Source organism: Microtus ochrogaster, unplaced genomic scaffold (assembly GCF_000317375.1).
Source record: "Microtus ochrogaster isolate Prairie Vole_2 unplaced genomic scaffold, MicOch1.0 UNK50, whole genome shotgun sequence".
NCBI classification, from domain to species: domain Eukaryota; kingdom Metazoa; phylum Chordata; class Mammalia; order Rodentia; family Cricetidae; genus Microtus; species Microtus ochrogaster.
The window spans coordinates 2,011,805-2,037,690 of NW_004949148.1; the positions used below are offsets into that span (position 1 = coordinate 2,011,805).

The window sequence follows — 25,886 nt, forward strand, 5'->3', positions numbered from 1 at the left end:
AAAAAAAAATGTTTCAGATCCTACAGATAGGGACTGAAGTTTACGGTCCAGATCAGCTGTTCCCTCCTCCATATTATTGATTCTTTCCTTAATATCAGACTGTACCTTTTCTAAATTTTGCTCAGTTGACAGAGTCATTTTAGACTCTGACAATGATTGACGAAAAAAAGTTATCTTTTTTGAGAACTTCAACCTCTTTCTTGAGGAGGTTGTTGTCAGTCTGAATTGTTTTTAATCATTCAACCTCTGCGCTAAGAATCCTGGACTCGTCTCGTAAGAACTTTATCATTTTTCTATTACCAAACCATATAGTACGAAGAAACATGACCAACCCCAGAATTAACCATAGATGAGATGTGTCAGACACCTACCTCTTGTAAAATCTCCCACATGGTGTAGTCAAAAAAGCAGTGGAAACCTTGAATGGTGACGTTTTCATACATTTTCCTTATTTATTTTGTGATAATTTTTTTTTTACCTGTAATGACCGTTGCCTGCCAGTAGGTGATGGGGTGCACCTGAGTCCACGTGGCCAGGAAGTCAGAGCCGGAGAGCAGACCAGCAGAGAAGGGAGCTGTGTGCCTGGCAATTGGGCCGGGTGATTGTCCAGCGAAAGCATGGTGCAGTTGAAAGGACACTGTGTGCATGAGCCGCTGCTGAGGCTTGGGCAGCTAGGGAGGCCCCAGTGACACAGCCACTCTCAGAGGCGGGGGCAAATATCCAAAAAAAAAAGTCATACGTTCGGGCGCCATAATGTTATGGCATAAATGAACGGCAGACAGAATTTATTATAAAATATTCAGCTTTAATAAGTGGAGGACTTACATAACCGAGGTTCCAGCGGAGAGCAGGAAAACAGAAGGTGCTGCAGGGAGCACATCTACAATCTTTCTACGTAAATAACAACTTCAGGGGATCCCGCCCTTCAAAGTAAGGTGATTGGCTGGGCTTCCCCTACAAACTTCATGTTTAGAATATGCGTCAGCTGTTTTTTAGCTATAGAAAATAAACACTCCTAAATTGGAACATTTTTACCAACAGGAAAATGGATTTGTTTTTAGTTAATCAGGACTATCCTGCAGATCTGAAAACCATAGAAAGGTGACATGGAGACTCACAAATATAAAGGAATCCTGACTTTTACCTGGATAATTCTTTTAAAAAGATAAAAAACGTATTACATAAGAGCCATAAATAGTGAAATCTGTTTATATTAAAAAAAATAGGCGAAGCTTTGTCTGGACATTATTTCCTTGCAAGAGCAGTGCATATTCTTTGTAAACAACTACCTAATTTACAATTTCATTCCCTTGACACTTAGGTAGAAATGATAGCCAGAGGAAAACATGTAAGAATGAACTTTGAAATAATCTGTACTGCTAAGGTGGTATCAGTGAGGGTAAGCAAATTTGGGTAAAGCAGTTTCTAGAATCTTGGACTAGTCTGGGTAGTTAGCTCTTTTGGTGAAAGGCCAGGGATGTGCCTGCTCAATCCAGCTTCCCTTCTGGCCTAGCAGCTTTCTCTGGGGAACCAACAAGGCTAATCTTAACCCCAATCAGTCTTAAAAGAAAAACCAGTCAAGAGTCCTGGGGTTATCACATTCTAGTCTTACCACTAAAAGAGAATAATTAATGTGTGTGTCCATAGATATGAGCTGGCCATCTCATCTTCACATATGGGCAACACAACTAGAATTTGAATTTCAAATTACCCAACATGCCTCACTGTCAATAAAAGATAATATCTTAGTTTATGAATATGTCTTTTAAATGTGGCATGTTGGATCTACTAGGTACAGCAATGAAATATTGACAAGTGTGCACTATTACCTTACATGATAAATCTCGAAAACAAGCAAATCCAAGATTTTTCCAAAAGCACACCCATCTGTACCAACTAAAATCCCTACTTTAAAATTGGTTTAGAAGTCTCTTTCCTCCACCTTCTGTTTTTGAGGAGCAGATTGTAAAAACATCAATTTAACTTGTGCTAGGTGGTAGTGGTTTGTTTTTTAAACCAAAAACAGCTCTGCCAAATTTTGGATCTTCTGCTTCATCTATTCGAGTTGAATACTGGGTCCAGCTGCTGTGGCTGTCATTGTAGGAAACCAGTTCATGCCTTTATCGCTGTCATCATGAAAATGTTTCATTCTCCGGAGCAGTGCTCTTACCTTCTATCACTTCCTGCCTAAATCCAAGTTAAAATTCATGGTTTCCACTGGGTTTTAGGACAGTTCGATTCTATATGGTCCTTTCCTTTCCATGTCACAGTAGCTGTTCTCAAATACATTAAATATAGATATGTTGTGCTCTCATCACCCATACACTTACAAAAGCAGCTTCACACTTTGTTTGGTGTCTTTGTTTTACTATCACAGCTCACAAAAGCTGTTCTCATTTCTAAGCACAATACTTTACAATTTTGAGTGCGTTAATACAACAGTGCATTGGAAAAGTACTGAGCCTCTACAAAATAGCTTTATGTTTTGAAAAAACAAATGCGAATTTTTACTTACACAAGCATAGGCTTTTTAATATTTCCACAAGATAAATATCTCAATGAAACTCTATGTTCACTCTATTGTGTGCCACAGTGATGGGCTTAGGACTGTTAATACACTTAAGAGATCTTAACTGTTTAGTGTTATTTACATTGGTATGTCCATCATCCCCTAATCTGGAAGGTGAACAAACAATACTCAGAATGTGACTGAATTTGCGTTAGTAACTGGGAATGGTATAGTTTTAATTAATCACTTACTAAACACATAATGAAACTTAGTCTTGAGCGGGAATTTTATTCATGCCCCTCTTATAGCTTGGGAAACCTAAAAAGAGCTCAGCGTGATAAAGGAGCCTCTGCTAAGGCAGATCTTGTGGTAACAAAGGGAAAATGACAAGTGTATGTGGGTAAATTATCGGTAACAGGTTAGCAATTATCTGGTATTGAAATTAAACACTGAAGTCCTAAAACGTTGCTTCTGAAGTATTCTTTCTATCCTCAAAGAGAAACTAGAGAAAAGACACGATTCCCTAGGAAAGCGATGACTCGATTCAGGTTGTGACTTTGTATTTAAGCACTGCTCAAAAACATGGAGATAAAGCAAGTGATTTCTGTTTGCTCTTCACTATTCCAGCTACACAGCTTCGAGAGTTCTGTTCTCATTATACCACCCTTTCTCTGTTCCCAGAAGATAAGACGGCCCTGCGACAAATGGGACAGGTGGTATTCTCTGATAACCAGCGATCGATGCAGTGGACGTGGTACTCATGGGAGCAAGGTAGCTCACGAAGTTTGTCACCTTCCGTATATTCTGTAATGCAAATACTACATGTCTTCAATGCATCATTTTCACCAAAACTTCTCATTGCCAAGTTATTAATCTGTTCTTTGGTGAGTCCTCTAGGTTGGTGGTTGTCGTTATAGGGGTCAAGTCGGGTTCCTTCATTACCACGTTCAAACATGTTTGAGCTACTTTCTGAACTTTCACCATTAGAACTGGAGCGAGGGTTAAAGGTGGAGCCACCAGAAGCAGAGCTGTTCCCACCAGAGCTCCCTCTTCCACTCCATGGAAGCTCACCAAAACGTGTTGTTCTCTGCCTTAACGTGGTTTGAATTGGAACAGATGTAGTTTCCCTTGATTCAGGATTGAAGATTGTAAGAGTGGAAAACCCGTCAATACTCACATAGGTTCTCCCACCTGTACGTTCAGAAAGTGTAAAGGTGCGTATAAAACCTCCACGTTCACTTTCATAAGTGACCGGGTTGTTTGGCGTCTGAGACCTTGACCGAGTTCTGCTAGCAATGCTATCTCTCTGCTGGTATTCTCCCAGCAGAACTCTTGTTCTGACTTGAAGGTCTATGATTGGAGGTCTTTGACCAGATCCTGCTGCTTCACCAATGGTACCCATGCCTGAAGAACTTGTCCCTTGAGCGGCAGAATTTCTTGACCCAGAAGCCGCAAAAAGACCTCTACCTAGCAACTCAGATCCAGTTATCTGCTGTCTCAAAGTCCCATGGCGAGGGGCTCTAGAACTTCCCTCGATCTCGTTTACCAAAGGGTGCTCAAAAGTCTCAGATGAGATGCTATGATGAGATCTTCGTGGAATTTCATTTGCTGGGTACAGAGACCTACTTCTTTCAGCTCTGACTCTGTTTCTTCGCTGGTGTTCTGGTTTCGGGCTTCTTGCCCTCCTCAGCCCTCTGGTGGATGGCACTTCTGTTAATGCTGCAGCAGAACTGCGTTCTGACCGAGGTGGTCTGGCAGATGATGTCTCAGATGCTGAATTTTCCATTTGCCTTTGGCTGCTGCTGTCCATGTTTTCTACACTAAGACGTGTAGCAGATGGTTCATTTTCATTCTCTGGGGTTTGGCTTACATTATGATGGTTAACATTTGTCTCTAAACTGAATCTGAAATCACCACTGCTTGGATTAGTCTGGCTCACTGCCCCCAAGGACTGATTTCCTCTCTGACCACTTCTTGTTGTATTGGCAGTCTGTCTGCCAGAGTTAGGCCAATCTATTATGGAGTCACCATTGGACACGTCATCTGAAGAGTCTCAGCGTCTATTTTCTTCTGAGCTCTGCTGTGTCGGCTTCCCCGCTTTAATTTGCTGTAAAATTTGTATAGTAAAAATGGCAATTCTACCAAAAGCAGTCTATAGATTCAATGCAATCCCCATCACAATCCCAACTAAATTCTTCACAGAACTTGAGAGAACAATAATCAACTTTATATGGAAAAACAAAAAACCCAGGATAGCCAAAACAATCCTATACAATAAAGGAACTTCCGGACACATTACCATCCCTGACTCCTAACTCTATTACAGAGCTACAGTTGTGAAAACAGCTTGGTATTGGCATAAAAACAGAGATATTGACCAATGTAATTGAATTGAAGAACCAGATATTAATCCACAAACCTATGAAAACCTGATTTTCGACAAAGGAGCAAAAATTATACAATGGAAGAAAGAAAGCATCTTTAACAAATAGTGCTGGCATAACTGGATGTCAACCTATAGAAGAATGAAAATAGATCCATATCTATCACCATGCACAAAACTCAAGTCCAAATGGTGTATAGACCTCAATATTAATCTGACCACACTGAACCTGATAGAAGAGAAAGTGGGAAGTAGTCTGCAACATATGGGCACCGGAGACCACTTACTACATAGAACCCCAGTAGCACAGACGATGAGAATAACAATGAATAAATGGGACCTCCTAAAACTGAGAAGCTTCTGTAATGCAAATGAAACTGTTATTAAGACAAAAAGGCAACCTACTGAATGGGAGAAGATCTTCACCAACTCCACATCAGACATAGGTCTGATCTCCAAAGTATAAAATGAACTCAAGAAACTAGACATAAAAACTCCAATTAACTCAATTAAAAATGTAGTACTGAACTGAACAGAGAATTCTCAACAGAAGAAGTTCAAACGGCCAAAAGACACTTAAGGTCATGCTTAACCTTCTTAGCAATCAGGGAAATGCAAATCCAAACAACTTTGAGATACCATCTTACACCTGTCAGAATAGCTACAATCAAAAACACCAATGATAGCCTATGCTGGAGAGGTTGTGGAATAACTCATCCATTGTTGGTGGGAGTGCAAACTTGTGCAACCACTTTAGAAATTAGTGTGGCAGTTTCTCAGGAAACTGGGAGTCAACCTACCTCAGGATCCAAAAATTTCACTCTTGGGAATATACCCAAGAGATGCCCAATCGTACTACAACAGCATTTTTTCATCTATGTTCATAGCATATCTATTTGTAATAGCCAGAACCTGGAAACAGCCTAGGTGCCCCTCAATAGAAGAATGAATAAAGAAGGTGTGGCAATATACACTTTAGAGTTCTACTCAGCGGTAAAATCAATGACATCTTGAATTTTGCATGCAAATGGATGGAAATAGAAAACACTTTACTGAGTGATATAATCCAGAACCAAAAAGATGAATATGGTATGTATTCACTCATAAGTGGATTCTAGCCATAAACAAAGGACATTGAGCCTATAATTTGTGATCCTAGAGAAGCTAAATAAGAGGTGAACCCCAAGAAAAAAAACATATGTTTATCTTCCTGTATACTGGAAGTAGACAAGATCGCTGGCCAAAAGTTAGGAGCACGAGGGTGGGGGTGGGTTGTGGGGAAGGGGGATGGGGAGAGAGAAGGGAGAAGGGGAGGACTGAGGGGAGCTTGAGGGAATGGGAAGGTTAAGATGGATGAATGGTGCATATAGGAACAAGGAACAAGGTATCTTAACTAAGGGAACCATTTTAGGGTTGGCAAGAAACTTGGCTCTAGAGGGGATTCCAGGTTTCCACGGGGATGTCCCCAGCTAGGTCCTTGTGTAACAGAGGAGAGGGTGCCTATACTGGCCTTCTCCCATAGCCACACTGATGAATATCTTGCATATCACCATAGAACCTTCAGCTGGCGATGGATGGAGATAGAGACAGAGACCCACGTTGGAGCACTGGACTGAGCTCCCAAGGCCCAGGTGAAGAGCAGAAGGAGGGAGAACATGAACAAGGAAATCAGGACTGCGAGGGGTGCATCCACCCACAGAGAGAGTGGGAATGATCTAATGGGAACTCACCAGGGCCAGCTGGACTGGGACTGATGGAGCATGTGATCAAACTGGACTCTGTGAATGTGGCTGACAATGAGGGCTGACTGAGAAGCCAAGGACAATGGCACTGAGTTTTGATTCTACTGCATGGTCTGGCCTTGTGGGAGACTAGTCTGTTTGGATGCTCCCCTTCCTAGACAGACCTGGATGGAGGGGGGAGGTCCTTGGACTTCCCACAGGACAGGGAATCCTGACTGATCTTAGGACTGGAGAGGGAGGGGGAGGGGTGAAGAAGGGGGAGGGAAATGGGAGGAGGGGAGGATGTGGAAATTTTTAACAAAAAAAAATCTTGAGAACATTAGGGGCAAAGGATCATGATTATTCAGGTGGGCAGCATTTTTATTAGAATAAATTACTTGAAAATAAAAATAAAATTGAAAAGCAGTTAAGAGCTATGGCTTACATCCAAGATATGAGAATTACCACTGAACCCATTGTGTTACTGAATTGGTCTTTCAAGTTTATAGGTGTCATAACTGTGTTGGACTGTTAGTTGCTTCCCTCTAAGGAAGCTTATGCTTCCATAGGATTTTTAAATCGTATTTATTCTTGCTTGATTTGATTTTTTATAAACGTTAACAAATAAATACAACAACATGTAAATGAGTTCCAGATGCAACATCTCTCTTTAACTTTGCTCAGCTTTAACTAACTAGGAAGTCCAGATTCACCTCTTTTTTTCGGGGTGGGCTAGGTCATTTTAACAGCTTTTTTAAGGTACAGTTGTCATCTAGTAAATTGCACATATTTAAAGTTTGTACAGTAATTTTGACATGGGGTTATGTAAATCAACATTAGATTTACCCAAAGATGATAAATATAGCTAGGTGCTGGGTGTGTAGCTCAATAATAAAGCATGCACTGTACAAGGCTCTGGAGTTATCTGCTCCACAACACAAGAAACAGATTCACCTCTTTCTTCTCTCCCATTCCCTTTTTTCTCTCATCCCCATTCTATTTCTTGTGTTTTCTTTGACTCATTCTTGTTTCCATATTATCACTGATTTCAGTGGATGTTAACTTTTATGTAGAGCAGAATGAAACTGTCAACGTGATGGAGTCAGATAAAATCAAGAAGCAAATTCATTTTTTACTACCAGGTTAATTTCCATAGTAGTATAGTCATATAAAATTTAAGAGTAAATGAGTAGACTAGTATTTACTGTGACTAGGACATTACTAAGTTGTCTTGGCTGATTCTGTTCTACAATTGTTTCTTCTCTTTTCATAATAATAGTTTGAGTTAGAAGAATAATTCTTTAGTATCAATAAAAATCTTTCAGGATGACATTTAAAGGATTTTCAACAGACATTCTTGCAAAAGTTTAAAAATCAAATGAAAGTTGTTTAGTAAAACTGTAATACACGCTTATATGTAATTATATTCCTAGATGCATCTAATATAATGTTAGCATATTAAGAAATTCAAAATTAATACAAATTTTACACAAATTTGTAAAATTTAAATTTTTTAAAATTTCCATAATTCAAATTTTATATAAATTTGTTCTGTGATTTCATAAGTAAATTTCACTTAGGTTTTAATAAAATACTTGTCACGTTTAGATACATCTTATAATTCTGTTATGTTCTTTACCTGGGATATGCTACAATTGTTGTCAGCATCATGTTAAATTCATTCAGATTTTGCCTTTCTGGTGTCTTGTGGCTACCTGCATTCCTATGTTGGCTCCTTTCACCTTTTGAATGTTAGGGGGAAAAAAAACCCTACCTTTCTTTATGAATTTTTTCCTAGTTTAGTCCTCCTGTGACTTGAATGTCTGCCTATATTTCCCTGTTTTAAAGGGACCTGTGATGATGCTGATGCCACTCAAATGACCCCAGGACAATTTACACTCAAAAAATGCAATATGAATATGCTGACAAATTCAGTTTTCCGTGTTCGAAAACTGAATGTGTAAGATTTTGGTATTAAAAGAGTTTAAATTGCTTCTTTTATGTTTTTGGTATTGTAATTACATTCCCTTTCCTTTTTTCCCTTGCAAATCCTCCCATATATTACTCTCTCTTTCTCATATATATGTATATATACATATATATATATAGAGAGAGAGAAAGAGATACACATACACACATAACACATATATTATTTCTAAAAGGAACATGCTCACATAATGTCACTTATATGCCTAATACAATGATACCTAAGGCCCAAGAACTAGAAGGGAAGAGGGGGTAGAAAGATTGTAAGAGTCTAAGGGTCACGGGGATTGCTCTAAAATTCTTGGGATATTAGAAACACTTCTTAATTGTCACCAACATGATAATCTCAAAATGAGCTGAACAAAGCAATCAATAGCCAGGGAAACTCTACAAGTCCTAAACTATACACAAATAAAAACTTCAGGAAACAAGCAACTAAGGAATGCTGACAGTGGGAGAAATAGTCTTCCTTAGATTTGTTTTTGGTATGGTCATTGTGCTTATCTCACAAGTTATGTCTTCCATCTTCAAATATTGCCATCATTTCTTATATTTAACTCTAAGCAAGAAGATGACTTTCTACTAATTTCAATGAAGTGCATAAATTGAACCATAAGTAAATAGCAGATGTGAAGAATTTAAGTGCAGTACTAAAATAATATGTGTCCAGCCTTTTCAGTTTAAGAAATAGAATGCTTTGACTCTCGTGTGATGGCACAGGCTAGATGAGGAAGGAAAATTGCCAAGACTTACAGTTCACCTGCAATCACAGTAACATTTAATCTCCAAAACATAAACAGAAAACAAAATAAAAAAATAAATATTATACTGTAAGGATAATTAAAGCCTATTATATAGCTATGCCAAATCATGTACCTCTAAGCTATACATAGTTACAAACAATTATGTGGTAAATTAAGTAGTACATATATCATTTTTATTTTACTTTTAGTGCATGCATATACAAATATTAAAGTCTTTTAATTTGTTCATTTTTATTTATTTATCCATGGCAATTTACTTTAAATAGCAAGATTTTCTGGATTTATTCATAATGATATTCATAGACATGTTCAACTTACTTCGTGGTTGTATGTTTTATATGTGAAGGTATTACAACTTGTTTAACTGTTCTTACACTTATTCATTTTTGACATTTTCTTATTCCCTTACTAACATGAACAAAATGTGTATGTGCTTTCTCTGATGTTAAAAATAAAGATTCCTTAAAGACAAAAAAGTATGAAATTCTTAAATGAGATATGAAAATTCATTTTATTTGGAAATAAATATGTGGTGTTTAACAAAGAAGAGTTGAATTTTCTGAAACTGTCTTCTAATGACAAACAAATAGTAGTTTACACTTATTACCTCGCCTGCTGTTCATCTTGCTCTGATGAAGCACTGTCATCACAGATATCAATCGCGAGGTTTTCTACTACACTGAAGAGAAAGAAAATACAAAATAAGTTGTCTATGGAATTTCTAGACATCCTAGACAGGAAACGTACTTTTAAATCCAGCATGTGTGTACAAGTGAGATTAAAACAGGTATGTGCCTGGGGATATTTTAGTTAGGCGTTTGTACAAGCCTTCCGGGGTTAAAGTAATTTTAAATCTTTCCAGGAGACAAGCTGGAAGTGAGGATGGCTTTGGCTAGGAGTCCTGAAGTTAGAAGATCAAGGGGGAACCTAAAGTCAGCAAACCAGTTTGGGATACATAGAAATACCCGTTTTCAGAGTTGGAAACATCCTGCAATCTGAAGCAATAATCCTGGGCCTGAACTGCCCTTATGCACCACCTGCCAAGAGATCAGTCAAACTGTCCCCTGGGGTAGGTGCAGCCTTTCACAAAACCCTCTGATTGTACCTAGCCTTTGGGGAACACTGGGCTTCAAGTCATCATCAAATTGAGAATCGGGAGAATCCCTCGGGAGCTTTGGAGTTTTGCTTGTAGACTTCTTCTCCTTGGGTGGCATGTCTATTGTGCCCCGGTTTTTGTCCCAACTCCTAAACCTTGAGATTGCAACGACATACAAAATTCCCAGTAACTAAATGAGAGTCACAGAAACAAGTACCAGGGTCCATGGGAAGAGAGACAGGGCATCGTCTCTCTGTGCTGGAGCAGGGAGGTTCATGGAAGATTACAATGGTGTGGTACCCTATCTTGTCTCTTCTTCACTGATGAATGTGAAGCTGACTCTGTCCTGCACACCTCCACTACTACCGCTTCTGCTGGGTTCCTGCGTTTGGAAGGGAGTGGGGGCAGGCAAAATTGTAGCCTAGAGACACATCTCTGGCCAGTCCTGGCCTAGTTGTTTGTTTGGTGGCCATCTTGGAGTGTGGTGCACTGGATTTCCTTTATTTTTGTTTTGGAAAGGGGAGCGCACCCATGCCCTGTGACAGTTGGCATTCTCGATGTACTGCTGCCATCAAGCAGAATTGTTTTTCCGATCCCGCCAGCAGCTCCCCAGTGCTTCTGCTGACATGGCTGAGGACTGGCTAAAAAGTAACTCCCATAGTGCCCCCACTGTGCCTCAGCCAGTCTCCTGCAGTCTCTGTGACCCATGAGCGGTGTGGGAGCAACCGGACGCAGGGGAACTGCGTGCCCACCACAGCCCTTGGTTTGCTGGGCAAGGGAAGCACAGCCTCTCAGGTCCTGAAGTCACCATGTCTGGCAGGGTTAGAGAACCTCCCTGAAGGGGATTCTGTATCCTGGGTTGCCTCTGGGTTCCTTTGGAGACCTTGTGGAGCACACTAGCCCACATCATGTGCACAAGCCCGCCCAGGGAACCTCTAGCTTTTGGCACAGTCTCCCCAGCAGAACACGCAACTCCTACCCTGAAATGGCACACACTGCCCAGCATCTCTGGCCAGGTGCTCAGGGTCTCAGGGCCAGGTAACCATTATGGCAAAATGTCTGTCATCCACATAACTCCCTCCCTGTCATCCTCTCTCCTCTCTTTCTGCAGGGCCCTCCTTTCTTTCCTTTGCTTTCTCTGAGAAATGGCTTTCTCCTTGAGCCATGCTGTGCTTGCAATTCAGGGACCTGTACCTGCCAGAAGATGTTTCTGATCCACAGCTACATCCCCAGAACCCTACAAGGGGTCTGACAGAAGGCACTTGCCACCAACATCATCATGTACTTCCTTCTTGTGCGTACCTAGTGGGCACCAAGCTCAATGAGGTGTGGTGGCTTAGGGTGTATCCAAGTAGAAGTAGCCAGATCAGGATGTGGAATGTAGGGTGCCCAAATTGACCAGGCAGGCCTCTGGGTACCATCCAGCCCAGGTTTTACTGCCCTTGCTACCCTTGACAAAGCTCCTCTCTTTGATAAGGGGCACCCCTGCAGGTGGCATATACCTGCCTTCTGCTGTCTAGGCCACCCTACATAATACCTAGGGAGAAGTCACAGGGTCAAGGATCCAAAAGCCCCTTCTCCTGCTCTGCGCTGTCCAGGCATCATCTCTGCTACAAGAATATGATGGGGGAGAGTCTTCTGTTTTGTATTAATTTCATTTGTTAAATGCAGACACTGCCTTGGCCCTGATAGGACAGAAAATTAGGTAGGCGGAGTAGACAGAACAGAATGCTGCTAGAAAGAAGCCAAGTCAGGCAGTCGCCATGATTCTCCCACTCGAGACAGATGCAGGTTAAGATCTTTCCTGGTAAGCCAGCTTGTGGTGCTACACAGAATATTAGAAATGGGTTAGATGAATATGTAAGAGCTAGCCAATAAGAGGTTAAAACTAATGGGCCAAGCAGTATTTAAAAGAATACAGTTTCCGTGTAATTATTTCGGGTAAAGCTAGCCAATTGGCAGGAAGCAGTCCACAGCTCCACACAATAAGAATACTCAGAGAAGGCTCTGAAATTAACAGAGGGTAAGACCTAGCCTCCTTGAACTTTAAACTCGTGTGTGTGTGTGTGTGTGTGTGTGTGTGTGTGTGTGTGTGTTTGGTTTGGTTTATACTTTATCCCTGGCTTGGAGACAAGTCCTAGTAGAGACCATAAGAAGTTCCTCAGAGGTATGTAACAGTTCTGTCGGGCAGCTCAGGGTTAAAGGCGTATGGCACGTTGGCACATAGGTGAAGACTTTTAAGGCTCCATCCTTCAGTTCCAGCTCATGTGGTCATAAGCATGGAGTGGTCCAGTACATGGTGCATGTTTGTGGGGTGGCTGGTATCTTTACATGCAGCTTGATGGATGAGAGAATTTTGTAGGAACCATATGGAAGTGGCAGTACCCTTGTTCTGACTGGCCTGCTTGGCATTTCTAGGAACTCAGAGCCCACTGCCCAACACAGACACCCCCCAATATATCCTGACAGACACACACAGAGGATAACTTAAGCTAGATAATCCCTCAAAGGCATGCACATAGGCTCCTTTTATTTATTATAGGTCCTGTTGGCAATCCACATAAAACATCACATCATATAAATTAAAATTATCAAAGAAATGTCAGATCTGAACTTGATGATACATAGATTAGATTTAACACATACCTAGAGAATACTTTAGTAAATTGGAATGTCATACACATTCTTCTTGGCACCCTATGGAATCTCTTTTAAAATATACCACATGTGTTGGTTTTCTCTGCAAATTAAATCTTAACAAATGCAAAACAATACAGTTTGAGGAAATAAAAGTAGAAGTCAAAAAAAGCACAGAAACGATACAAATATGCAGATGATGAACATACACATACATTATAAAGCTTAAAACTTAGCATACAAAGTGAGATTCATTATGGCATTTTCATTCACTCCCTTTTCTTATTTATTTTTATGTGTATAGGTATTTTGCCTGCACATATGTTTGTGTACCACATACATGCCTGGTGCCTGCAGAAGTCAGAAGAGGGTATCATACCCCATTAGGACTGGAGTTACAGATAATTGTGAGCCAATATGTGAATCTGGAAATCAAACCCAGGTCCTCTGGAAGAGCAGCCAGTTCCCTTAACTGCTAAGCCATCTCTCCACTCTTCCCTTTTCCATGTTATTCTTACTCCTATAGTGACATCCCAGATCCCATGACTCCCTCCTACTGGTTCAGTGCTTCCCTCAATAGTCATCCTGTGCTGGTGTGAGTGAGTGACATGTCTCCTACAGTCTCAGGCATTTGAATACTTGGTCCCTAGTTTTTGGCTGTTTGCGGGTGTTTTAGGAGGCATGACATTCCTAAAGGAATTATGTCCCTAGGGGTATGTTGTTTTGAAAGCTGAAAGACTCAAACCCTTTCAAGTTCACTCTCTCAGTCTCTTACTTGTGGTTTGAGATATGACCTCTCAGCTCCTATTCCAGGTACCATGCTTGCTGATTGCTGCCATACTCTCCCACCTTGATGGACTCATTTCCCCCTGGAACCATACGACAAATAACTTCTCCATTCCACAATTGCCTTGGTTAATGTCTTTTATCTCAGTAATAAAACAGTAAGTAGTAAGCACCCCTTTATGTCATATGTATTATATTACACTTCTTAATTTTACCCCTGTAGATCTCTTTTCTCCTCTCATGCTTCATTTTTTAGTTTTATGTCCCTTACCATATAACCACGCATATGTATACTAATATATAAAAATTAAGTCTCAATTCTACATATGAGAAAAAAAACTCTGATAATTCTCTCTTTCCAAATCTGTACTTCTTCACCTAACATAAGAACCTGCAATTCTGTTTCCCTCCAAATGCCATGATTTCAACAATCTTTTCAGTAGAATAAAATTCCATTGGGGATATATATATATAATATTATATATATAATATATATAATATATATTACATTATAATATATATATTACATTTTATCTATTCATCTCATAATGGAAAGGAATGGTTCCATTTAACTATTGTGAATATTATGGCAATAAACATGAATTGCAAGTATGTCAGATGTAAGACTTAGGGTCTTTTGAGTATTTGTCTAGAAGTATTTTAGTTAGGTCTTATAATACTTCGTTTTTTATTTTTGAAAACCTATGTCCTGATTTATACAGTTGGCACCAGTTTACATTCCACCAGGTATACAAACAGGAGAGGAAGAAGCCAAATTTTTCCTATTTATAGATAGTATAATCTATCCCTTAAAGTCTTCAGTAGAAAACTCACATACAGACACTTTCAGCAAAGTAGCAGAATACAAAATCAACATAAACATCAGAAGCTTTTCTATAGAACATGCTAAGAAAGAAATAAAGGAAATAAAATCAATTTTTAATAGCATTAAAAATAATAGGTGCTAAGAGATAGTTCAGTGTATAAAGCACTTGCCACACATATAAACATGTGTTAAACTCTGCAGTACCCAAATAAATGGTAAGTGTGGCTGCTTATCTGTACTTTAGAGACCAGAAATCACAAGGGACATGCTAACTAGCTAGACAAGCCAAATTATGTTTGTTTCAGTAAAAAAATAATGTGTACAGTCTTCAATGACAACCAAAATCAACCTAGGGTCTCTACATGTACATACACACATATGAACATATACCCATTCACATGTGCACCTACATATATAAAAACACACTACACATTCATGCCAATAACACACAAATGCAGTAATGCTCATGTGCATGTACAAACACGCATACACGAACACACACACACACACACACACACACACACACACACACAAGGTGGGGTTAGAGGAACATAAGTAGGCAGGGTAAATGAAGGCAGGCTACCTGGGATGGTGTCTTCTTGTTCCCAAAAAGATCCTTCCAGGAGAAATAGCATGAAGGCACACAGGTGTGCTCTAATTGAGAAAAAGTGGCCTGTGTGAGAAAGATGCCATGCGACAAGCTCAGGTAGAGGGTTTTTTTAATTGGAGGAAAGTGAATGGGAAAATGGGGTGGGGAGAGGGGGATCCCGGCTTCTGGGGACAGGAGTAGCAAACAGAAGAGAAGAAAGAGGGAGAGAGGGGGGACTGATGGACAGATGAAGACAAAGAGAGAAAGAGAGTTAGGAGGTTGGCATGGTCCTTTTGAAAGGGAATGTAGTGAATGTGCACAGAAGGAGCTCTGAGTGACTACAGCTGAGGACATTTACCCCAAGCCCAGGCCAGTACACATGCCTGAATACTAACAGGTGGATAGTTAGACAGGACCAATACTGGAGAGGAAAGGACCCAGGGGGCCTAGAATACATCCTTGCTAATAATAAAAGCATATGTATGAAACTGCTGTAGTGAAACTCACTTCCTTGTATGCTGACAAAATGAATAAGAAATAAACACTTTAGAAAAGAATGTTAATTACTGAGTTAAATGCTACAAAAGTATACTATTCAGTTATTTTCATTATTAAATCTATTATACATTAAAGTACTTGTAGTTGAACAACCTTATCAAAGTGAAACCTTAAAATCTCTTAAATAGTACGATTCTTTGATCAGTCATTCATGTATGTATAAACTACCTTTGATAGATTATCTGAACTAAACACAGTCACTGAAACTTGAATTGAGAAAACTGTTTTGTTCTGAAATTAGAATTGCCAAGCAAATTCTCATGAGGTATACATTATATAAATTGATATTCATAATTCTCTATCCATTGTAGCCTACACCAAGTTTTTCATGCCTACAAGCATTATGCTGGTGTGCAAATTCATTGCCTCCAAGGACCTCAAGGGACCAACAGAAAATTCAGATAAATGGTTGAAAGGTATACGAGAGTTAGGATATGTGCTAGTATGCAGATAAACACGGTGAATGATAAAATTCCTGAAGATAGATATCTTTCAAAATGAAATTAGTGAGGTAAATTAGGGCTAAAGAAAGGGAGTGATGAAGTTTTCAAAAATTCCAAGGAGAAAGCATGTGCCAAATCACTAAGACAATGGCACAGGAAGATAATTAGATGACAGAAAAGTGCCCCAATGCTTCTGAAGTCATATTGTCTGTGTAGCCAAAGGGAGACAGAAATACTTCACAAAAATCAGATATAGCACTGACATAAATAAACTAAAGTATTTCATCCAGCAAGAACAAAGAGTGCTCAAAGTAAAATTAGAAAAATGTGCAACGAGCAAAGCAAGTCTCTCTATCATAATGCCTTCATCCATATCCTCAAATTTACACTTCTCAGTATATCAACTGCTCAATAAACATTACCTTTCAAAGAATCAACTTCTCTAAGGGTTTCCAAAATAATTCTGTGTAACTATACTTCAGCTTCATCATTAGAATGGAAGTGAATGGCTCATGCAGAGCCACTAATGTGAGCCGTTAGTCATATTGTGACTTCAGAGAAATTATATGACCTTCCAAAACAATCAAATATGTACATGTTATAACACCCAACATGTAAACCGAGACAAAGCAATTGCTTAAGGCCATAAGGGCTACACTAGGAAGTCCAACTGCGTCTGTGTTCTGAAATGGTGAACTTAACCAAAAGCAGATAAAAGTATTTGAAAAACAACTTGCTTTTGTACTATAAGAAGATTATTTTTCTTATCCTTATTTTCACATATATATATACATATACATACATACTAACATTTATATAATAATAGCACTGCAATAAGTACTATTAAGCAGTCTAGAGGTGCATTTCAGCATAAAGGATGACGTTCACAGAAGTTGTCAACAAATTTACTAGAAAATCCCAGGATAGGTCATCGTTAAAATACAGAATATCATTTGTAATATCAGTTCCAGACATCCTCTGCTCTATTCAAGCACTATTACTTATTCTTTCCCTAGCACAACCAGTGATTGCCTGGCCCTCACAGTCTCTGAGAAGCAAACGCCTGGATCACCCTTTCTCATTCAGTTATGAGGCTCAAACAGATCTAACTGCAACACTGAGGACCTCCTGACAGCGGGACCAGACTGGTGTAAGAGGAACCCGAAAGCAAAGTCTCCCAAGCACCCCCTTGCCTTCCCAATCATGTTGCCTCTTCAATAGTCCATATCCTGGTCACTGACAGTGGGTACCAGACTACCTAGCATTCTCGACCCTAATGAAGAAGAGAGGGTCCAAGGTGCCCTCCTCATTCAGAAAGCTTGGATGTTTGCCTGGTTAGTGCAGGCAGAACCGCCAGCCGAGACAGCTCTGGACATCCATTTCAAGTGTAGCTCTCGAGCTTTGTTCGATTTCTGAGGCCAACTGTCACTCGAATACTGTGCGCTTGGGCTACCGGACGTGTCCTCAGTTCTCAGGAAGGAGAGCCTCTCTCTGAGGATATTGCTTTGCTGCTGCTTGCCGAGAGTCACCATTGGCAAGTACATTTGCTGCCCCTTGCGAGGGGCAATTTCCCTTTTTATTTTTCAACTACTTTATTGGCTAAATGGCCAAACCTGTGGAGAGAGGCCACCACACTCTGACCAGAGACCAAAGTTTTCCCAGCCTCCCCGGCCTGGGACCCCCTTCAGTGGACCCCATCCTGGGTCCCCTTTCTGGGTCCCCCAATGGGATGATGACATCCTATCCCAATGGGGGAAGCGCTTGCCTCATAGGCCTGGGACCCCTTTCAGAGGCCAACGGCCTGGGACCCCCTTCAGTGTCTCCCAAGGGATTGATGGCAGCGCACCCCAATGGGAGACATACTTGACCAGCACCAAATTCCTGAGGGACTTTGCACCTCCGGGGGTGCTACGACTGCCTCAGCACAAGTTCAGGTGCCAAAAGCCTTATGAGGACAAAACAGTCAAAATCACCAACATTGGTACTACAGATAGACTGTGGAGTCTTAGAGCTCTTATAAAGACTACATCCAGTAAGAAGACCCTGGACCCTTTAAAAGAGCTGAAAGAGATCAAGGAAGGACAAGTTCTACTTTCTACAGAGTTTCCTGACTGCAGGAGTAACCCACTGAGCAGGGAACCCAAACCATCTGCCTTACCTCCCGCCACTAGAAAAAGAGTGCCCTCAACTTCTGTGCACAGACCTGGGAAGGTGCAAAGAAGCCTGTATATGTGTTTGAAGAACCTATGGACTTTGACCATTCGGGCACCAGAGTGTCTGCAACATCTCCAAGACACTGTGCTGGAGATGCCAGTGAAAAGGTCAACGAGGATGACACAGTGCCTGGGCCGTCTTCTGCTGACTCTTCCACTGACCAACGTGGACTGGTAATTTCCCCACAATTTCAAGGTTCCCTGCAACCTTCCTCCCCTACCCAAGGAGCTTTGGGATCTTCCACTTCTTTTCAAGATGCTCAGGGACTATCCTTATCTACCAGAGAGGTTCTGGGAGGAACCCAATGTGATTATGTGTCTATGGGGCAGTCCATATCTTCCCAGGCATCCCAGAAACCTCCCCCTTTGGCTGAAAGGAAAATCAAACACGTCTCCCTTTCTAGAAGGGTTTTCAAAAGTCCATCCTCTAGCCGAGGGGTCACCAATCATTCCAATTCTCCACCAAAGAGTTTAGATAAGCCCCTTCTGATCAAGGGGCCCTACAGCAGGCCCCATTAGACAAAGACAGCTCCACATGTTTTTCTTCAAAAGGGGTGGTTACTGATTTCTCATTTTCCCAAAATGAAATATGTCCTAACCCCTCTTCCCAGGGGAGTTTAGCACCATTGAAAGCTGCCAAAGATGAATGGAGAGCTATACTCTCTCATGAAGAGAGCCAAGGTTGTTTACCTCTCCCCAGAATGACCCTAAGAAATCCATATCTGCTGAAGTGAGCTCGAGTCATGCATCCTCTGACCAAGGGAATTTTATAACTTCCCAATTAAAGCAAGAGGGCTTTAAATGTCCTCCAGCAGAAAATGGGTTTGGATCTTCCCTTACAGCACAGGGGTGACCAAGCCCTATCACTGCTCCCCAAGTGAGCCTCACACCACTCATGCCTACCCAAGCAGAAACAAAACTATCTACATCTACATCAGGGATTCTAGAACCTTTGCTATCTTCAGAAGGGGCCCTAGAGAGTTCTACATATCTACAAGAGATGCTAGGAACTCCCAAGTCTACCCAAGGGACCCTTGTACCTTCTCAACATACACAAAGGTCTCTAACACCTGCATCAACTTCCCTAGGGATTCTGAGTCCTTCCGTATCTGTCAAGAGGACTCCAGAATTGTCTACATCTAGAGAAGCAGGTCAAAGTCCTATTCTCTCTCACAAAGGGAAATTCAAACCTAATTCAGATATGAAAATGGACAATGGATATCCCCACTATAGCAAAAAGAGAAGGACAGATCCTCCTTCTGAGCAAGGTGGATTTCCAGTGTCCCTATCAGACCAAGAGGGATCTAAATATACCCTGCCAATCAAAAAGGCCCTTCTGATTCATCATTGGAAGCAAAATGGCCAGAGATATGCCAAGAGAGTTCAAGTGAGCCATGCACATTCCACAACTACCCAAAGTGCTAAGACAATACAGCCTTCCCTTCTTCCTCAGGAGTCTCTAAGACTTTCCACATGTGTAGGAGAGGCTCTTGAAATTTCTACATATACACCAGGATTACCAGGTCATTTACAACCTGTCTAGGATGTTTTGGGTTCTACCATATGTACTAAAGTGACTGGGGAACAGGATACATCTGCAGAATGGGTTCCAGACTCATCTCCATCTTTAGAAATGGCTCTTGGATGTGACACATGTACACAAAAATTTGTAGCAAATTTCACATTGAGAGAAAGGGATTCCCCAGATTCTACCTGCCCACAAACACCCACAGGATCTCTCCACTCTTCACAGGAGGCTGGGGAAATTTCTCCATCTCCTCAAGGGTATCAGCAATCTGTCACAACTACACAAGAGGCTATAGGCCATTCCTCATCTGCACAAAGGGATGTTAGTCTTTCCACACGCCCACAAATGACTCCAGAACATCTAACAAATACCCTAAAGGTTCTGAATTCTACCTTATCTTCCCAAGGGCTGTTTGAACCTGTTTTGTCCATCCACCTGTCTCTAGAACCTAACATCTCTATACAAAAGGCTTTATTACACTCTTCTCCTGAAGAAAGTGTTCCTAAAACTTCCACATTTACACAAGGAGCTCCAGTAACTTTCTTAGCTGCCCATGAGGATTTTAGACCTACTACATATGCACAGGAAACTTTAGAGGATACCACAACTACACAGTTATAGAAATTTCCCCTCATTCTGAAGTTGTAGTAAAAATACGCACATGTACACCTGACACAATAGCACCTTCCCCTTCTGAACAAGAGGCCTAAGGATCTACGATATCTCATGAAGGCACTTTACCGTCTTCCCCATCTACACAAGAGAGTTTCATGCATATCCCTTCTCAGGAGGGAAATAGTAAACATGTTTCCTCTACCCAAGTGGGCCCTGGATGATCCATTTCTACCAAAAAGAGGTTGAGAGATGATCCTTCTGATGAAGGGGACTTCAGAACTCCCTCATCTGAGGAAGTCAGTTTCATACTCCTCCCTTCTTCAAAAAGGGTATGTGCATCTTCTACTGCTCCGAAAGAAACATCAATCACCACAAGTACTCCTCAGGTAAGTCCTATGCCTTCTATATCTGTCCAAAAGGACCTGTAATGTTCCACATCTGAACAAAAGACTGTGGAACCTTGCTATTCTAACCAAGGGCCTCATGAACATTCCATATCATCCCAAGAGGCCCAAGGGCCTTCTTTATCTGTCCCAAAGGGTCTATGTCATTTACCATCTGTCCCAGGCCTTCAGGGACATTCTTCATCTCTGTCAAAGGCTCCAGAAAATTCTACCTATACCCAAGAAGATCTGTCAATTTCTAAATCTGACTTGGGAGTCTTGAAATCTTCCTTATCTGCCAAAGGGTCTAAGGGAAAGGACAAATGTAAACAAAAACATCTTGAACCTTTGCCATTACCACAAGAGGACCTGACATCTCCTATGTCCTCCAAACCATCTAAAGATCCCTGTGCCTCCTCCTGCCTTCTTGCTGCAGAACACTTTCCATCTCCCCCAGGGTCTCCAGTGTCATCAACATCTGAGCAGTGGTATCTAGGAAATTCACCATTTTGCCAAGGGTTTCTTGGACATTTACCATCTGCCCCAGGAGACCTGTGTTGTTTCCAGGCTGCCCAGGGAGCAAAAGAACTTTTGTTGTCTGCCCAAGGGCCTCAGGAAAGTTTTCCATCTTCATTAAGTTATTCAGGAAATTTGCCCAACCTTCCAAGAGATCAGGAAGATTCTTCACTAGAACAAGGGATTTTAGAACATGTCCCTCCTGCTCAGGGCTCTCTGGAAACTTCATGCTCACCTAGGGTGTCTTTGCAAAGGCTCTTGTTGTCCCTACAAAGGCCTCTGGATCTATCCATATCTACTCGGGAATGCTGGTACTTCCCAATCTGCACAAGGGTTGCAAAGATTTCTATCATCTATACATGAATATCTGGAAAATTCCCCTTCACGCTTTGTGACTCTTGAGCACTTACCACTGGCTCCAAAGGCTCAAGAACTTTTAACTCTGTATCAGGTAACCCCTTTGCCATTGTTGCATGTTCATGGAATTCTAGAATTACCTCAATATGGCTCAGTGGCCCTACCATCAATGCCATCTGTACAAGGGCTTCAGGGAAGTCTCTCATCCTCAGAAGGTAGCATAGCCCCTGTGCTCCCAATCCAGGGGTCTGTGGGACTTTCCCTATCTGCACAAGAGCCTATAGATTTTGCAGATCCACAAAAGCAACTCCAGGGCATTCTCTGTCTGCTCTAGATGATATGTTACCTTTCATATCTCTCCAGGAGACCCTGGGACCATTGTCCTCTGTGGAAGTGGATGTGGGAACATATTCACACAACACAGGATTTCCAGGACAATTGAAAAATATCTCAGGGTTTCCAAGATCTATGATATCTGATCATGATCCTGTTGTAATTTCCTTACCTGCACAGGGAACTCTCAGACATTTACCATCTACTCAAGAGGATGTGGGACTTTCCCTGTCTGCCCAACAAGCTCCAGAACTGTCCACATTGGAACAAGGATCTATCCAACATGTGGAAGCAGCAAAAGTGGCTCTGGTAATCCCATCATCTCCCAAAGGGGTTACCGGAAAATTTCAGTGTGACCAATATGCTCTAGAACATTTTCCACCTAGCGAAGGAGCTCTTGAACATTCTTCAACCCACCAGGGGACTCAAGAAAGTTTGAAATCGTTTCTAGAGTCTCTGGAAATTTTGTCATCTAACTATGAACATGTCAAAAATTCTCTCTCTGCCACAGGTGGTCTGGAATCTTTTCTATGTGATCCAAGGGTTTTTGGACATATGCTAGCTGACAAACACCATGAACAACATTCTATATATGCACAGGAGTCTCTGGGTAATTCACTGTCTAACCAAGAGGCTCAAGAATACTTAGTACCTTTAATAGGGAATTTGAAACCTTGCCAATCTGCCAAGGAGGGACTCAAAACTTTGATACCTTCACAAATTGTTCTGGAAAGTACTTCAAATATTTCAGAGGGTCTAGGAGCTTTATCATCTGATCTGGAGCATATGGGACTTTGCTCATTAGCAAATGAGTCAATAGAGAACTCCCAATATGTTGACAGTGTTGTGGAATCTTCTTCTGCCACTGGAGCTCTAAGAACTACGCTTGCCCAAAAGTCTTTGGAAAATTCTTTACCTGGAAAAGGGATTAGGGAAACATTATTATCTTCCCAAGGGGCTTTTGAAATATTATCATCCACAAAAGAGAGAGTGGAAAATGTATCATCTCCTGATAAGTCAGTGAAACCTCTGACTTCTTTACAGGAGATTTTGAGACCTTCTTCATTGACCCAAGGCCCTCACCAACATCCACTATCTGCACAAGGGCCTCTAGGACCTCCCAAAACTGAATCTGGCATTCAAGGACCTTTATCAAATCCAGAGGCTGGAGGAAATTTATCAAGGAACCAGGTTCTTGGAAAGCTTGCCCATTGACCCCAGAAACTCTAGATCATTTCTAATCTGCTGAAAGACCTGATGATCTGTCCATATCAGCACATGGAATGTTTGATTCTTTACCATCTACCCAGGGGACTCTAGGAATTTTGGTATATTCTCCAGGGCTCATGGAGCCATCAGAATCAGAACATAGGAAACTTGGGCATGTGTCATCTGTGGGAATAGATGGAGAAATTTCTCCATTTGAGAAACCAGCCAAATCAACTTCCCCATTGACTCCATATTTACCATTCATCACAGAGGTTTTGGAATCTTCCTCATGTGGTCTGGGATCTCTGGGATCTCTGTTATCTGCCAGAGAAGATGCAAAAGGCCCTCCCTCTGCACCATATGCACAGGAAAGTTCTTTATCTACTTCCAAGCCCTAGAACATTTTTTAACTATCCAAGGGCCTCTGCAAATTAACACACTTGATGCACAGACTCTGTGCCCTTTGTCATCTACATTAGAGAATGAAGAACATTCCATTTTTTCTCAAGGGTTTCCAAGAAGATTCCAAATGCTCCCAAATATTCTTGCCCATCTGTCCAGTAATGGTGAAGGCCCACTGGTATCTTTCCAAAGTAAGCTGGGACACTTGTTTTGCACAGATACATCACCATCTTACCAAGGGCCTACAGGGCCTTTTTCATTTCCTTCTGGAACTACAGGACATTTACAACATGTCACAAGATCTCATGAATCTTCTTTATCAACATCCAAAGATCTAGCACATTTTCTATCTGACCAATGTTAAAGATCTATTCAGGGAACTCTAGCTTCTTCACCATATAGCTAGTAATCACCACAACAGTCAGCATTCCAAGTAATGTTGGAACCATCCAAGTTTGACCAATGCATACATAGCCATTTGTCTTCTGTCCCAGATGATTTCGGAATGTCTCTGTTTGTCCCAACGATTACAGGCACATTGCCACAAACCCCAATGACTCCAGGACTTTCCTTACTAACATAAGCAAGTCTAGTTCCTTCATTATCTTTTCAAAAAGATGATGAATTTTGCCTATCTTCACAAGAAACTCTGGAATTAAACACATCAAGGCAAGAGACACTGAATCCTTTCTCGAGTTCCTGAGAAAGCTTCTCTTTATACAAAACCCAGTTTGGTAGAACCCACACAGGCACAGAGGACTGAAGGACATCCAACTTCTAAGTCAGGGACTAATCAAAGTACCAAGAAGGAACTAGGATTTTCTCCACTTGCCCAAATGCCACTGATAATTTCCTTATCTACACAACGAACTCCAGGATCTTGTTCATCTGACCAAGGGGATCTGGGGACTTCCCTATCTGTCCAAGGGTCTCTAAAACTATCTACTCCCACACAAGTAATTGTAGAAACTGTGCCATTTGTGCAAAGTACGTTGACACATCCCACTTCATCCCAAGTAGCTCCAAGATTTTCTCCATTGGCCCAACATGCTGTACAAGATTCAGCATCTTCCCCAAGGACTACAGGATCTTTCTTATCTAGACAAAAAGTTGAGGATCTTTTTTTGTCTTCCCCGGAGGACATAGAACATTCACCATCTATTCCACATGCTCAGGAACAACCTCCATCTTTTCCAGGGACTTTACAACCTCCGCTATCTTGTGAGGGATGTAAGAAACTCTCCAAAGCATCAGAGAGAACTTTACCTGTGCAAAGTTCTTTGTCATCCACCCAGACTTCAGGGATTTGGGGACAATACCAATACTCCCACTGTACATTGGAGCATTTGCCTCATGGAAAAAAGGGCATCGAATCTTTTCAATCTGCTTCAGGGATTATAGATTTGCCATCATCTGTAGTGCCTGTAGAACATTCAACTCCTACCAAACAAGGTGCAGAATCCTTTCTCTCTGGTCAAGGGTATCTAGAAAATTTGAAACCTGACCAAGGATCTCTGAAACTTTCCATGTCAGCCCAGTCAATACTAAAGGAATCACGATATACTAAAGGGGCTCTACAACCTTCAGCATCTTTCTCAGAACTTTCAAAACCATACAAAGTTTCCCCACCTACCCAAGGGACTGCAGGAGATTCTCATCCGGGTCTCTCTGTATCACCATCACAAGAAACTCCATTTTCTCATTCTGATGAAGGAGTTGTGGAACCTTGCTTTTCAGAACAGGGAACTCTAAAATTGTCCAAATCTGTGCAAGGGACTCTAGGGTCTTGATGGAGGAAGGTCATTGGTTGATTAAATAAAGTAGCTGCTTGCCCTGATAGGTTAGAACGTAGGTGGGAGGAGCAGAATGCTGGGCAGAAGAGGAAGTGAGGTCAGACTCGACAGCTCTCCTCGAGGGGGCAGACGCCTCAGAGAGACTCGACAGCTCTCCACTCTTGTGGGCAGAGGCAAGAGCTCTGCTCTCTGAGGCACACACGATGAAGCTCCAACCTAGGATGGACGTAGGCTAGAAT

General features: G+C 41.4%; 1 protein-coding gene across 3 annotated transcripts in view; it reads right to left on the reverse strand.

The window, feature by feature from the left end:
- Positions 1–806: 806 nt before the first annotated feature.
- The window catches only part of LOC101988417 (E3 ubiquitin-protein ligase RLIM-like), a 161,327-nt gene continuing 136,247 nt past the window's right edge, over positions 807–25,886 (reverse strand). For all 3 annotated transcript variants that reach the window (XM_026777248.1, XM_026777247.1, XM_026777249.1), the window contains 2 exons: positions 9,971–10,042; positions 807–4,616 (listed from right to left, as the gene is read on the reverse strand). In XM_026777248.1, the coding sequence (XP_026633049.1) occupies positions 3,165–4,319 (1,155 nt within the window). In that variant the 5' untranslated portion in view covers positions 4,320–4,616; positions 9,971–10,042 and the 3' untranslated portion in view covers positions 807–3,164. The remainder of the gene's footprint in view (positions 4,617–9,970; positions 10,043–25,886) is intronic.